The following is a 14,583-nucleotide window of genomic DNA, read 5'->3' as shown; positions in this document are numbered from 1 at the left end:
GCAATCCTCCCACCCCAACCTCCCTACTTGCTGGGACCACAGGTGCTTGCCATCACACCTAGCTAATATAATGTTTTTTGTTTTGTTTTTTTAGAGACAGAGTGTCACTATGTTGCCCAGGCTGGTCTTGAACTCCTGGTCTCAAGTGATCCTCTCACCTCGGCCTCCCAAAGTGCTGGGATTACAGGCGTGAGCCACCACGCCTGGCCCAAGAGAGTCAATTCCTTAATGTGAAAATAGGAAATTTAATTTATGTTTGCTGAGTGTCTGCTGTACGTCTAGCACTGTGCTAGATGCCATAGGGGAAACAAGAGCAGACCAGGACAACTCTGCCTTCAAAGAGCTCATAACCTTATCAAGGAGGCAAAAAGTACATGTGTGAAGTAATTTGAGAATAATATAAGACAACATCAGAAAAGTGATTTTCTTGCATGTAACCTTGTGCCCACAATATCTGAGTGGAGAGCAAGAGATAAGCTCAAAGTTAGGAGGAGGAGCTATTGAAGAAGTCAGAACTTGCAATGGCCCTTGAGTGGCGGAGAAATGGGGCGAGAGACCATTCCACACAGGGAATCCACAAGGATATACACACAGAAAGCAACCTGTGAGTGGCAACACTGATAGGAGGAGAAAAAACAGTCTGGGTGGGAGGGCAAGGTTGGTCACTGTAGACCAGTTTTCTTTTTAAAAGGTTTCCTCTCTAGTGTTAGGTACTCAGGAAGTCAAATGGAGAATCATAAAGTTCCTTTTTAGACAATATAACCAGATAGTTTCAGAAAGCATTTCATTATTCTACGCATGAACAACCACAACCTTTTGGCTCTATCAGACAAGTGGGGCTAAACACTATTCACAGGTATTGCTGTGTGTCTTGGACAGGACTGGCAGCACTGCCATGGAAGAAAAGAAAGGAAAAGAGTAAGAAAAGTAGAAAGAATAAGGAAGACGGGGAGAGAGAGCGCGAGAGAGAGCAAAAGAGAGAGAGAGAGGAAGGAGGAATAGCATGGTAGGAAGCAGACCCATACCCCCAATCTAACGCAGGAAATCCTGTGCTACAGGTTAGCCTCTCTTCCCTTCTGCTCAACACTTTCAGACCCAGACACAGACTGAGGAAGGCCTCTGCCCAAAGAAAGGGCAGAGTTCTCAGATCTGAGCTCTCTTCTTCCTGGGGAGACTGTAACAAATTTCTCACTTCCCCATCTCTCCCAACTCTAGGCTTTATGCTTATGGTGTTTATATTCATTTCCAGGCCCACTCAGACCTACTTCTTCCTTAGCCTGTAGGCTTATGTTAATTTCTGAGATTACTCTTTCCTATGTCCAATTTACTTTATGAGCCAGTTGCTCACTTCCTGCTGTCTTGTTTGTAGCGGCTCCCTCTAAATGTTTAACAATGTTTACTCGCTGTTCCATGCTAGCAATTAATGACCATTATGCAGTCAGCTTTCAACTATTGAGAGGCTGATGCAAGCACTCAGTGAAGGAAACAGATTTCTTGCAAACTCCTCCTCCTCCACCTTTCTACTACTCTATGTTTTCTGGCCACTTCCCTGTTGGAGAATCCTGCATGCAAGGTGGGAGGGAGGCAATGATGTTGAAAAACAGTAACTCATCCCTTTGTCAGTTAGCCAGTAACTGTGGGTTGTTGTTTTATTTTTTAAAGAAGTTTTGAGAGTAAAAAGAACCTATTGATTAAAACACGATTTGTCTCTCTTATTTAGAGAGATAAAGAAAATTAAAAACAAAACAAAAATCCCATGATTTGTCTATTTGATGAGACTCCCAATTATCCACGGTCTGTCCTACCCAGTTAAAATGAACGTTTGAAACATTTTTTCCTAAAGTGTAATAAAATCAATATTTCTCAATTTTCTGGAATCCTATCCATGTTTTGGATACTGGGCTCCACCTCTTCATAAAGCCTCTGTTGCCTCTGTTGACTATTCCAGTCCTCCCCTTCTCTAACTCTAGATCCTACCACACTTAAACTCTTCTGTGAGTCTAGCAAGCTGCCTCAGCTTCCCTACTGGACTGAGAAAAGACTGGGTCCTAAAAGAGACTTCTTTTTTTTTGAGACTGAGTCTTGCTCTGTTGCCCAGGCTGGAGTGCAGTGGCGTGATCTCGGTTCACTGCCAGCTCCGCCTCCTGGGTTCACACCATTCTCCTGCATCAGCCTCCCAAGTAGCTGGGACTACAGGCGCCCGCCACCACACCTGGCTAATTTTTTGTATTTTCAGTTGAGACGGGATTTCACTGTGTTAGCCAAGTTGGTCTCTATCTCTTGACCTCATGATCCACCCGCCTCAGCCTCCCAAAGTGCTGGGATTACAAGCGTGAGCCACCGTGCCTGGCAAGAAACATTTCAAAGTTGAAAGATTTCTTAATTCATTGATCAGGTTCTGCGCACTCACCCAGAAGTGCCCCTGAATACCCAAAGAAGCCCCCACCTTCATCGCTGCTATTTACACTAAACATTACATCATGGACATAGCAGTTTTATCAATGGTCCTTTTGCTATCAGTATCCCCTCCCCAAGCCGAGAAGTCTTCATTTTCAGAGTACTTCTTCCTGACCCTAACGAATTATCTTTACTTTCCTGGGACCTACAGGAAGTTGGACGAACCCTGTCTCGCCTTGGTCTTTGGTCCCCTGAAGTTATATATATGTGTGTGTGTGTGTATATATATACACTTATACATATATATGTGTATATGTGTGTGTGTGTATATACATATATATATGTGTGTGTGTATATACACGTATATATGTGTGTGTGTATACGTGTATATATATATATGTGTGTGTGTGTATATATATACACGTGTGTGTGTGTGTGTGTGTGTGTGTATACACACACACAAAGCTAATGTAATCATTTGAGGGAATCTTCTCTTCAGCCCCCGGGGTTTGATTTAATGATACGGTCTTGAAGATTACTGGTTGTCGTTAGCCTTTCAAATAAATATTCCTGCAGCCTCTACTGCCCATTTGGAACTGAGCAGATATACTATGTACTGTTACCAGTTTTATGTAAGTTTGCTCTACCCAAATAATTCTCCAGGAGGTCAGGAAAAAATGTCCTTTACTCCTCTGTATTCTCCAGTATGTCTCAGACAGAAATGGGCATGTTGTCATTGCATAATTGACAACGTCACTCTAGAGCTCGGCTCTAGACTCTTGCTTGGGTTTGAATCTTGGCTCTGCTGACTAAAAACTTTGTAACCTTAGGTGTGTTCATTAATCTCTCTGTGTCTCAGCTTCTTCATATGGGAAGAATATTTACCTCACAAGGTTGTTGTGGAGATTAAATGAGTAAAGACATGTAATGTGCTTAGAATAGTGGCTGGCACACAATAAGCATTCCATAAACATTAGCTATAAGGAAGGAGGTTTAGGAGGTCAAAAAATTGAAACGAGAATGGAGACTCTAATTCCTGAATTGCCAGCATTTTATAGGACCTATGCTTCTCTCTCCAAACTTTAATCCTGCCGTTCTATGCTTCTCATTTCTTGTACCTAGGTCCCCACTCTGATGATGGACACACAGTTCTCTGAGTTCACACCGGACATCACTCCCATCATGCTGGCTGCCCACACCAACAACTACGAAATCATCAAATTGCTTGTCCAAAAACGGGTCACTATCCCACGGCCCCACCAGATCCGCTGCAACTGTGTGGAGTGTGTGTCTAGTTCAGAGGTAGACAGTCTGCGCCACTCTCGCTCTCGACTGAACATCTATAAGGCTTTGGCAAGCCCCTCACTCATTGCCTTATCAAGTGAGGACCCCATCCTAACTGCCTTCCGCCTGGGCTGGGAGCTCAAGGAGCTCAGCAAGGTGGAGAACGAGTTCAAGGCCGAGTATGAGGAGCTCTCTCAGCAGTGCAAGCTCTTTGCCAAAGACCTGCTGGACCAAGCTCGGAGCTCCAGGGAACTGGAGATCATCCTCAATCATCGAGATGACCACAGTGAAGAGCTTGACCCTCAGAAGTACCATGACCTGGCCAAGTTAAAGGTGGCAATCAAATACCACCAGAAAGAGGTAAGCTGAGCTCATGTCTGCTTTCAGGGAAGCTTAAGGCCTCCAAAGCCTGGAGCAGCAGAGCAAGAATCAGCATTTTTCTACCATTTCGCTCTCTAACAAACAAATGGTTGGGCAGGCCTCACAGCTAGGCCCATTTATCCAAGGCACAGACAACCTTTTTGTATTTTCTTTATGGCCAGATAAGTAACCATCTGATTCTTTGATGGAAAAGCATTCATGCATTTAACAAATGCTTACTGAGCACTGTTCTGAGTGTTTGCAATACAGAATACAGACACTGACCCTGCTTTCATGGAGCTTACAAGCTGGTAGTGGATATAGAGTAAATGATCACTGTAACGAATATATAGTTACCTACTAAGATACGTACTTTGAAAGAACAGTGTTCTGTGATAGCACATAACAAAGGATCCTATCCTATATACTGGGGACATAGTGGGCAGTGATTACAGAAGGGTCACTGCCTGGACGCTGGTAATTGTTGGCACAACTGAATCCCTGGCAGCCCCTTAGTGAGAAGGCTAAAAAACACAGTTGAAAGATGAAGTCATACCCAGGGTTTGTAGTTCAATAAAAGGTTGGAGCAGGATCTGCCATGGTATGACCTCCAAAATGTTAGGTTCCACCTCTTTGAAGGAGGGCAATTCAAGCAGGTCACAGGTGAGGCTCTGCTTTCCATTTAGGCAAGATTTACAATCAAGCAGGTGTAGTTCTATGCCATCTTATCAAACAGTTTGGGAGAGCCTCCTAACAAGGCTAACTTAGCCCTTTAAGGAAGAAGCATGATACCATGGAAAAAGCAGGGACTGTGGAGCCAGAGCAACTGAGGATAGAATTTTAACCCACTAGCTGTATGACCTAAAGAAACTCACTCCTATTTTCAGGGCATTAGTTTTCTCATTTACAAAATAGAGATCAAAATAGTTTCTTCACTTCATAGGGGATTGTGGGAAATAAGAAAATATAGCATTCAGTGCATGGCACCAGAAGTACTTTAATGTCCATTTCCATCTCTTTTCCATGCTACCTGGAGTCAAAGCAGCTGAGGGGTGCCTGCCAGCTGAAGGGCAACTGGCAGTGCCATTCCTTCATGGATCCAGGCTCTGAGACAAACCTCATTGTGTGTTTATCTGGTTCCTTTTTCTCAGACAAAAATAAAAGTACTATGCCTTAGAAATGAGGCAAAAAACAAATACCAGGGCAACCTGGAAAGGGATAAAAAATGAAGAAGAGCAACATGGAGATCGAAAGGGCTATACTGAAGGAAGTGGTAAATGGTTAGGCCTACCTATGAGTCCCCTTATTTTATTTTTGCCATTTACCTGCTTTAAGTTATTTCAATAAGCCTGGTGTTGTGCTTACTTCCCTGGAGAAATGTAAAGATAAAATAAAATAATAAAATAAAATAAAATAGGTAATGTACTTATGCATAGCGAAATACTGAGCATACAGTAGCAGTCAATAACTATTAGTTGAGCGGGGTGTGGTGGCTCACACCTGTAATCCCGGCACTTTGGGAAGCCAAAGCTGGCAGATCATCTGAGGTCAGGAGTTTGAGACCAGCCTGGTCAACATGGTGAAACCCAGTCTCTACTAAAAATACAAAAATTAGCTGGGCGTGGGGGCAGGTGCATGTAATCCCAGCTACTCAGGAGGCTGAGACATGAAAATCACTTGAACCTGGGAGGCAGAGGTTGCAGTAAGTCAAGATTGTGCCATGGTACTCTAGCCTGGGCAATAGAGTGAGACTGTCTCAAAAAATATTTACTATTAGCTGTTAAAATTATTCATTTTTATTGTTACACATGGAGGACTCATGGCATATGGTCTAATTCTGTACAGTAAAATGGCAGGTAATAGATATAGTAAAGGCCCATCCTTCTCTTATCCCGCCCTCTCTCCCACAGCCCTGCTGTTGATGTGAAGTATCAGTCATTGTGTTAAGCAGTCTGCTGTATCTACACTTTGATATAAGTCTATATTTCCATTAAAGATGTATATTATCGTTTCAGTGTGTTTTCACTTTACATAAATTGTTATAATACTGTGAGAAAGAAAATCACAGCTATTTTTAGAACATGAATTGCTTCCAAGTGACAGAATGGTTCATGGGAATAAAATAGTTTTAAAAAAATAGATAATTGCAGAATACAACTAAAGTTTACAATCCTCGCCCCGCTGAATATGAGATAAACTTTACAATTTTAGGCCCCCCGTGCTCTTTAAAATTGAGAATGCATTTATTTGCAAACAATTTCACTGCAATATTTCATCAATTTTGTGTTGGTAGGTCACCTTCTATTGTATGGCTTGACTCCACCTGCTCATATGATCTTCATTTGCCAGTTTTAGTTACTGTTGCATTTGAAAACCAGTGTGATGACTTTCTCACTGTCATGGGGATCTGCTTGTCACATGACCACGGAATCACTTTTGTATTATACATTAACTGCCCCCCAACCCTCATTAACTTTCTCATCACTTTTTTCCACTTTGTTTTAGTCCTTTTACTGTCCAGAAACTTTGTCCCTTGTATTCTTTATTCCATAATTTCTTATCATTGTTTTTACGTAATATCTTTATGCTACTATATTTTCATATATTTCTTAACTATCATCCCACTAACCTGAATGTGCCGCGGGGTCTTATTTTTTCTTGCTCTCTTGATTAATCATCAGAGACTCCAACATTGTTTCCAGGGTCCATTCCTGTGTACACTGAAGTGGAATTTTTATTGTGGTAAGATATACCTAATATAAAATTTCAAATTTTAACCACTTGTAAGTTTACACTTCAGTGGAATTAAGTACATTCACATTGTGCAGCCATCATCACTAGGATTCATTTTTGAAGATGCACAAGTTTTGGAGTGTCTATTTTACTTTCAATAGTGAACCTATCTAAGTATAGTTTCATATTTCACAAGGCCATTTTTTCAAAAAAATTTTTTATTTATTTATTTATTTTTGAGACGGAGTCTCACTCTGTCACCCAGGTTGGAGTGCAGTGGCACAGTCTCGGCTCGCTGCAACCTCCGACTCCTGGGTTCAATCGATTCTCCTGCCTCAGCCTCCATAGTAGTTGGGACTACAGGCATGCACCACCACACCAATAAAATTTTTGTATTTTTTTTTAAGTAGAGATGGGGTTTCGCCATGCTGGCCAGGCTGGTCTTGAACTCCTGACCTCAAGTGATCTGCCCACCTCGGCCCCTCAAAGTGCTGGGATTACAGGCGTAAGCCACCGCACCCAGCCTATTTTTATTATTTTTAGAGACAAGGTCTCACTATGTTGCCTAGGCTGGTTTCAAACTCCTGGCCTCAAACTCCTGGCCTCAAGTGATCTTCTCATCTCAGCCTCCCAAAGCGCTGGGATTACAGATGTGAGCCACCATGCCCAGCCAGCTAAATTATGTTTAATCCATAACACTAGCAAAGTAGCCCTTCTTAACTATTCAATATTATGGATATTCAGCAGTAATCAAAGTAATTTCAAAAGTAAGTAATCAAAGTAATTTCAAAAATCAAGTAATTTCAAAAGTAAATTACTTTTTGAAAAGTAATTCAAAAAGCAGTCTATTTATGCAAAGATCAACAATTTTAGGCCTGGTGCTATTCACTGACATTTGTGAATCAAATAAATGAAAACCATGGTATTTAGTAGACTGAATTGTTTCCATCAGATCACATCAAACTCTAGCTCCAGGTATACAACTGGGATACTGAGTGACTGTCAACTTCAATGTCAATAGTGATAAAGAATATAATTCCATAGAGCCACTGAAATTCAAATATGGCCTAAAGTTTAGTCTCATAGCCAGAGACTTCAGAATCATTTGGAGATTTATATTTATATATTTTGCTCCAAATTTTCCAAGATAAATTATCTTAGCAATGGCTATACATCAATTTTAACATAATTAGTTTCTCTTCAAACTAAGCCACACTGATTAGAAAGGCAGGCTTGAGAAACCATATATATCTCAAAGTTTATACTCCAAAGGCATTGCTTCAGGAATGTAAAACATAATTTATACTCATCAAACTCTATAAATCCCTTCTGAATTGTGACTTCATTTCTAGAAAAAAAACAAAAACAAAAAAAACTGTAATCCTTCCCAACCTGTGAATTAGAGTTTTTTTAAAATATGTGGTTTCATTGAGTCTCAAATGCATACAGCCTCTAATTTCTCTCTATTCAATTCACATGTCTAGTTTAAGGCTGAATAATCCCACTTCTTAAACAAATCAGCAATGTCCTTTTTGGAGTTGTGTTTTGGTAATTTTAACTTTAGCATATAAATTTAGCTCAATGATGTGAGCTACTGAGGTTCCAACAATTCAAGTGTCTGTGAGAACTTCGTTCTCAAATGTTCTTGATTCGAGGAATCACACTGATAAGTCTGTTCAATACATATCCAAAATCTAGTCTTTAAAAAAAAAAACTGAAACACTCACACTGTGCTTAGAACCACAAGCATAAAAACGTCATGATTTTGATCTTTATTTTATCATGTTATATAATACACTTGATTTTTGCAGTATAAACTCTTCTCATGTAGGATTTGATGAAACTAGACAAACCAATCTTTCCTTTCGATGCAAATAAATGAATGAAATCTAACTTTATTCTTCCATTATTATTATTATTTATTTTTATTTTTATTTTCAAGACAGAGTTTCACTATGTCACCCAGGCTGGAATGCAATGGTGCCATCTCAGCTCACTGCAACCTCCGTCTCCCAGGTTCAAGTAATCCTCCAACCTCAGCCTCCCTAGTATCTGGAACTACAGGCATGCACCACCACGCCTGGCTAATTTTTGTATTTTTAGTAGAGACGGATTTTACCATGTTGGCCAGCTGGTCTCAAACTCCTGACCTCAGGTGATCCACCTACCTGGGCCTCCCAATTTGCTTGGATTATAGGGATGAGCCACCACGCCAGTCCTATGTTTCCATTATGTTTATGGCAATTAACTCAGCTTTTCCATGTTAGACAAAATTTCTCAAATTCTTTGAAGGCATATAGTTTATGTGTGCTAACTCATCAAGAAAAACACATATTAACATCTTAAGTGGGTCACACTCCAGGATTTAGAGGAACACATTTTCCCTGAGGGTTACATATCAGGAGCCCCAAACCAAGATGGAAACATTTTTTAAAAGGACATTTTTTTTTTTCAAATGACCTTCATACCCTAAAGACTGTAGGAGAATGCACAAGAATTATTTCCCAGGATCAGAATTATTCAAAGAGAAACTGCCTCTAGATGAGAATGAAATAACTGAGCTAAAAGAGAAAAGTTGTCTTTTCCATTTGATTCCATGCTTAATAACAGTTGGACCATGAGGTTCTGTCTTCAAGGATAGATAGGATTACTTCCTCAATGTCTGTAATCAGGAATAGGACAGAGCAGATGCACTACTTCTCCACTCTCTAGTGCCATCCCTGATGACACCTTGCTAAATCTTTTAAAGTGTGCTGTGATTCCAACTGGGGAAAAAATGAAGAAATACCCAGTACAAATGGGAATTTTCCCAATGAGTCGAGGTTTGTGGGAGAGAAGCATCAAGAACTCCGGCACTTTGGATAAGGACCCAAAGATAAGCCCATTCACATCTTAAGTTTCAAATAGACAACATGTCTTTTTAGAACTTGAGCTTAAAAGCTGTATTTCACACAAAACATTTTTTTTCTCCATAAAATGAGCTGCAACAGAGCTGATTTTCCAAAGCTGGAAGTTAGGGGTTTGCTTACATTAAAAATTTAGAAGTTATAGTTTCAAGAAAGGCATGTTCCCCCAAGTTTAAGTAAGAATAAAGGTATTAGAATAACCAATATTTCCAGAATTTGTCATAATATGGAGGCATGTGTATTTACGTGCTTTCAACAACAGATTTTGTCAATGACACCCTTTTTTTTTTTTTTTTTTTTTTTTTTTGTTAGACAGGGTTTCGCTTTGTTGCCCAGGCTGCAGTGCAGTGGCATGATCTTGGCTCACTGCAACCTCCATCTCCCAGGTTCAAGCTATTCTCATGCCTCAGCCTCCTGAGTAGCTGGGATTACAGGCGCCCACCACTGTGCTGGCTGATTTTTTTGTATTTTAGTAGAGATGGGGTTTCACCATGTTGCCCAGGCTGGTCTTGAACTCCTGAGCTCAGGCAATCTGCTTATCTTGGCCTCCCAAAGTGCTAGGATTACAGGCATGAGCCACCACGCCCAGCCAGTTAATGACATCTTTGATTAGAGGAATCTGAAACACTAAAGTTGTGTTTCATAAACATTGCCCCCTTGTCCACCTTATATGAATATTTGGGGTAAACTTAAAATTATCTTTTGAGATGCCTTCAGCATTTTTCTTTTTTTTTTTTATTTTTTTGAGACGGAGTCTCGCTCTGTCACCCAAGTTGGAGTGCAGTGGTGCGATCTCGGCTCACTGCAAGCTCTGCCTCCCAGGTTCACGCCATTCTCCTGCCTCAGCCTCCCGAGTAGCTGGGACTACAGGCGCCCGCCACCACGCCCAGCTAATTTTTTGTGTTTTTAGTAGAGATGGGATTTCACGGTGTTAGCCAGGATGGTCTCAATCTCCTGACCTCGTCATTCACCCGCCTCGGCCTCCCAAAGTGCTGGGAGCCACCACATCCGGCCACCTTCAGCATTTTTCTAGGGTCTTTTAAGATGAAATTGTGACCAGGTATAAAGACTTCAGTGATTTTCCTCACCTTGTAAAATGCAGTTCCAACCTTCATAAGTATAATGGCAATCACCTTCAAGGATTATTTATTACCCTGAAGAGATGTGATATTGGAAGCCGACAGTTTTATTTATCAATACAAGTAATTCACAAATAACTAACTTCAGGAACTAGAAGTTATTTTTTATTTCTTTAGGGATTTTCTGTTGGTTGGTTGGTTGGTTTGTGAGCTTACTGAGGGTTAAAGAGACAGAAGAAACTCAGTTTTAAATACGGGCTGGAGAGAGTAGGATCTCTGAAAAAAATATAAGAAATATTCCCAAGAGGAATCAATAAGTACATCTAGTCTGTTAAAATAAGACTGTCAGTACAAAAACACAACAAAAATCATAAAAATCAAGTTGGATCATAGTGGGTTAATAACGTTCAGAGTTACATAACCCCCTCAGGAACAAAATCTTAGCCTTGAATGGAATATAATTCATTATTTCCTGAAGGGCTTTTTCATATTGTTTTTTTCCTCATTGTTATTCCTACTAGAACTCAAGTAGACTCCCCAAAAGAATTCAGTTTGGTAAAAACAAACAAACAAACAAAAAAGCTCCAAAGAATGAAACAATAGCTGATTTCCAAACTCTAACTTTGGCATGAAGTAGAATAAGAAAGCTCTAATCTCTTAGAAAACAGGTGTAAAACTATTAGATAATTATTTCATGTCAAATAGACTTTCAGGTATTGTCATACAATCTTTTTTTTTGCAGATGGGTGAATTTTCTTTTTAATTTTTAAGTTCTGGGGTACATTTGCAGGATGTGTAGGTTTGTCACATAGGTAAACATGTGCCTTGGTGGTTTGCTGCACTGATCAACCCATCACCTAGGTATTAAGTCCAGCATCCATTAGCTGGGAATCCATTACTGATGCTCCCTCTCCCCACCCCAGCCCCCAACAGGCCCCAGTGTGTGTTGCTCCCCTCCCTGTGTCCATGTGTTCTCATTGTTCAGCTCCCACTTATAAGTGAGAACATGTGGCTTCTGGTTTTCTGTTGCTGCTTTAGTTTGCTGAGGGTAATAGCTTCCAACTCCATCCATGTCCCTGCAAAGGACATGATCTCGTTCTGTTTTATGGCTGCATAGTATTCCACGGTGTATATGTACCACATTTCCTTTATCCAGTCTATCACTGATGGGCATTTAGGTTGATTCCATGTCTTTGCTATTGTGAATAGTGCTGCAATGAATATATGCATGCACATTTTTCAGATATTCCTGAAAAGTCCTGATTTCACATATTGTCTCAATGTCAGATATGTCATGCCATGAAAACCATTATTTCAATTGTTCCTTATTATCACTGAAGGTAAGCAGAAAATTTATTAATAACCCTCATTTTGCAAATGAGAAAGGACTATGTTTAGAGATTTGTTTAAGATCATCTGACAAAGCCAGAAGTAGAACTTCAGACTCCTAGTACAACATTCTCTCTTATTATGCTCTGCTACCTTATGTTGAGTGAAGTTCTTGTGTGCCTATTTGGTAGCCTCCAAATTCACCACCAGGTATTTTAAGATGACCACACCTTTTTTGATTTGTGAATGAAAGTTTATTAGTTAAAATCTCTTGAAAGAAAACAATAAAATGGTTTAGATCAATAGCTAATACAGATTTTAAACAATCATAAGATAATAACTAGCAGTAATCATCACACATAAGAATTTATATAGGCACAACTCCCCACATATTTTAGCCCAAGCAAATCAGGGTGAAATCTTGTACTACCTAATCTAATGTCATCTACCAGCCTATCTTCCTTGATTTTCACACCTTTAAGCTTGTCTCAGAATGATGAGCCCCTCTCTTTTCTGCCATGCTATATAATAATTGGCTTTAGCATTGGTCTTAAGAAGATACAGAAAAGGGCTAATTTGCATAAAGGATCAGCCACTCGCTCCATTCTCCTGGAGGAGATGCAGGATTTCAATCAGAGATATCCAATCAGTGGACTAAACTAGTTAATAATTCTCCATCTAATTGAGCTTTCAGATACACGACTTATGTCAATCGCCTACCAGCTATTTATAGCAACATCTTAGGGTTGGCTAATTTGCAGAAGACAAAAACAGGGCTTTGGTCATAAACCTGTTTAGAAACTAACTCCATATCATGGCTTTCCATCATAAACCGTCGCATAACTGTTGACAATTTATTAATTTGCTTCTCTCTCCTGAAAACACCATTCCCGCTAGTTCTTGTTCCTAAGTATTGTCTTATTTCCTAAACATTTCTTTTCACTATTAACTCTAATTCTGTTCCATAGAGAAAACATACTTAATACAACAATCCATTCCTTGGAGCAGGGGTCATATCTTAACAATCCTTAAGCGCATACAATTACAGAATCAAGGCAAACACTGGAATATATCTTATCTAGTTCCTGAGGTACCGTTACAGTACAATCTGTCCAGGTGACCCAGGCAAACAAGGGGCCCGCCAGCTCCACATATTATGAGGTTGTAGCATGTTCCTGCTTTGATGCCTAAGGACTATATTAAACATTACGGGCTGTCTTATGGGCTGGTTCAAATCTTTGTCCTGTTTCAAGGTCTAGAGTAGTCTCACGGATTTCTCTTGATGTAGTTTCATAACCTCCTTGAGGTAGTATGGTTACCTGTGTTCTCTTATAATACACTAACAGTTTTAACAAGCTTACATTAATCTGTTGTAGAATTGTTATAAAGTCCATATTCCAAAGTTCTACTCGGAGGAATAGCTACCTTTTGGGATCTATCATGTTTAAGAGCACCAGGTCTGTCCTGCTACAGTTAAACTGCTCACCAAATAAAATTTGTAGCGGACTGGTGGCTTCTCCTTGGATGTGTTCTCTGATATTGTCCAGGTATTTATGCTTTGAGTTTTATTGTGACACAAAATTATAGCCCAGTTTCCTAAAGTCCAAAATCCTTGTGGGGAGTGTGTATCTTCCCTGGCTGTTTCTGAAGCTATAATTAAAGCAAAGGTTCCTTTAACTTTTATCTAGTTCTCATATTTTTATTCTTATTTACTAAATGTATAACTTTTCTTGTTTAACTGTTATCACTAATCTTTCTAGTAAAACTGTTCCTAATGGAATGGAGTGATAAACTGTTTCACCTTGCTTTCCCACTACTCTATTTAGGTTAATTTGGCATAGTCACTTTGTACTCCATCAATTATTTGCCATTTTTGACATAACTGCATATCTAGAGTCCCCTATACTGGGAAAGCGAGATAGTAAGATTCAGTTTGTCCAGTGATTGTGGCAGTAAAATCCCTCAATCTGCTATCCCATGTGGATTTTAATTATCCAGTTGTTGTTTTATGATATAATTTTTATTTTTCCTATTTGTGTTTTTCTTTGCTCCTCTAAGTCTCCTGAATCTTCACCTACTCTTATCTATCCTTTCACATAGTAGTCTATTGTAGAAAGTTCTCATATTAATATGTTGAATAGTTCCATAAATTCTGATTTGCAAAGATTAGCTCTGAAGTCATCTGTGTTAAATATCATTTTAATCCTTTTGACTATATGCTTTAGGCCTTTATATGAATTGCTATAGTCCAATTTCCACCAGTGTGGATTTCCTTCTACATCTCATTTCTTTGCAGTTTGTATATAACACATTGTCTAGTGATATACCTTTATATCTTTACCTAGTTGATGCCCATGTCATGAGATGCAATGGTCATTCTCTAGGAAGGAGGGCCATAGTGTCCATGGGCTTGTCTAAAAGGTAGCTATTTTTCCAAATAAAAATGAGGGTACTGTATGGCATGCAATTGATATGGTCAGTAAATTTCCTGCATA

General features: G+C 39.7%; 1 protein-coding gene across 1 annotated transcript in view; it reads left to right on the top strand.

The window, feature by feature from the left end:
* The window catches only part of TRPC5 (transient receptor potential cation channel subfamily C member 5), a 257,934-nt gene that overhangs the window by 170,293 nt on the left and 73,058 nt on the right, over nucleotides 1-14,583 (top strand). Inside the window, exon 3 of the mRNA XM_031660502.1 lies at nucleotides 3,520-4,041. Coding sequence (XP_031516362.1) covers nucleotides 3,520-4,041 — 522 coding nt within the window. The remainder of the gene's footprint in view (nucleotides 1-3,519; nucleotides 4,042-14,583) is intronic.

The sequence above is a fragment of the Papio anubis genome, chromosome X, assembly GCF_008728515.1.
Source record: "Papio anubis isolate 15944 chromosome X, Panubis1.0, whole genome shotgun sequence".
Lineage (NCBI taxonomy): Eukaryota > Metazoa > Chordata > Mammalia > Primates > Cercopithecidae > Papio > Papio anubis.
Note: the sequence above shows the minus strand (reverse complement) of the source record. Positions and strands in the feature narration are given on the sequence as shown.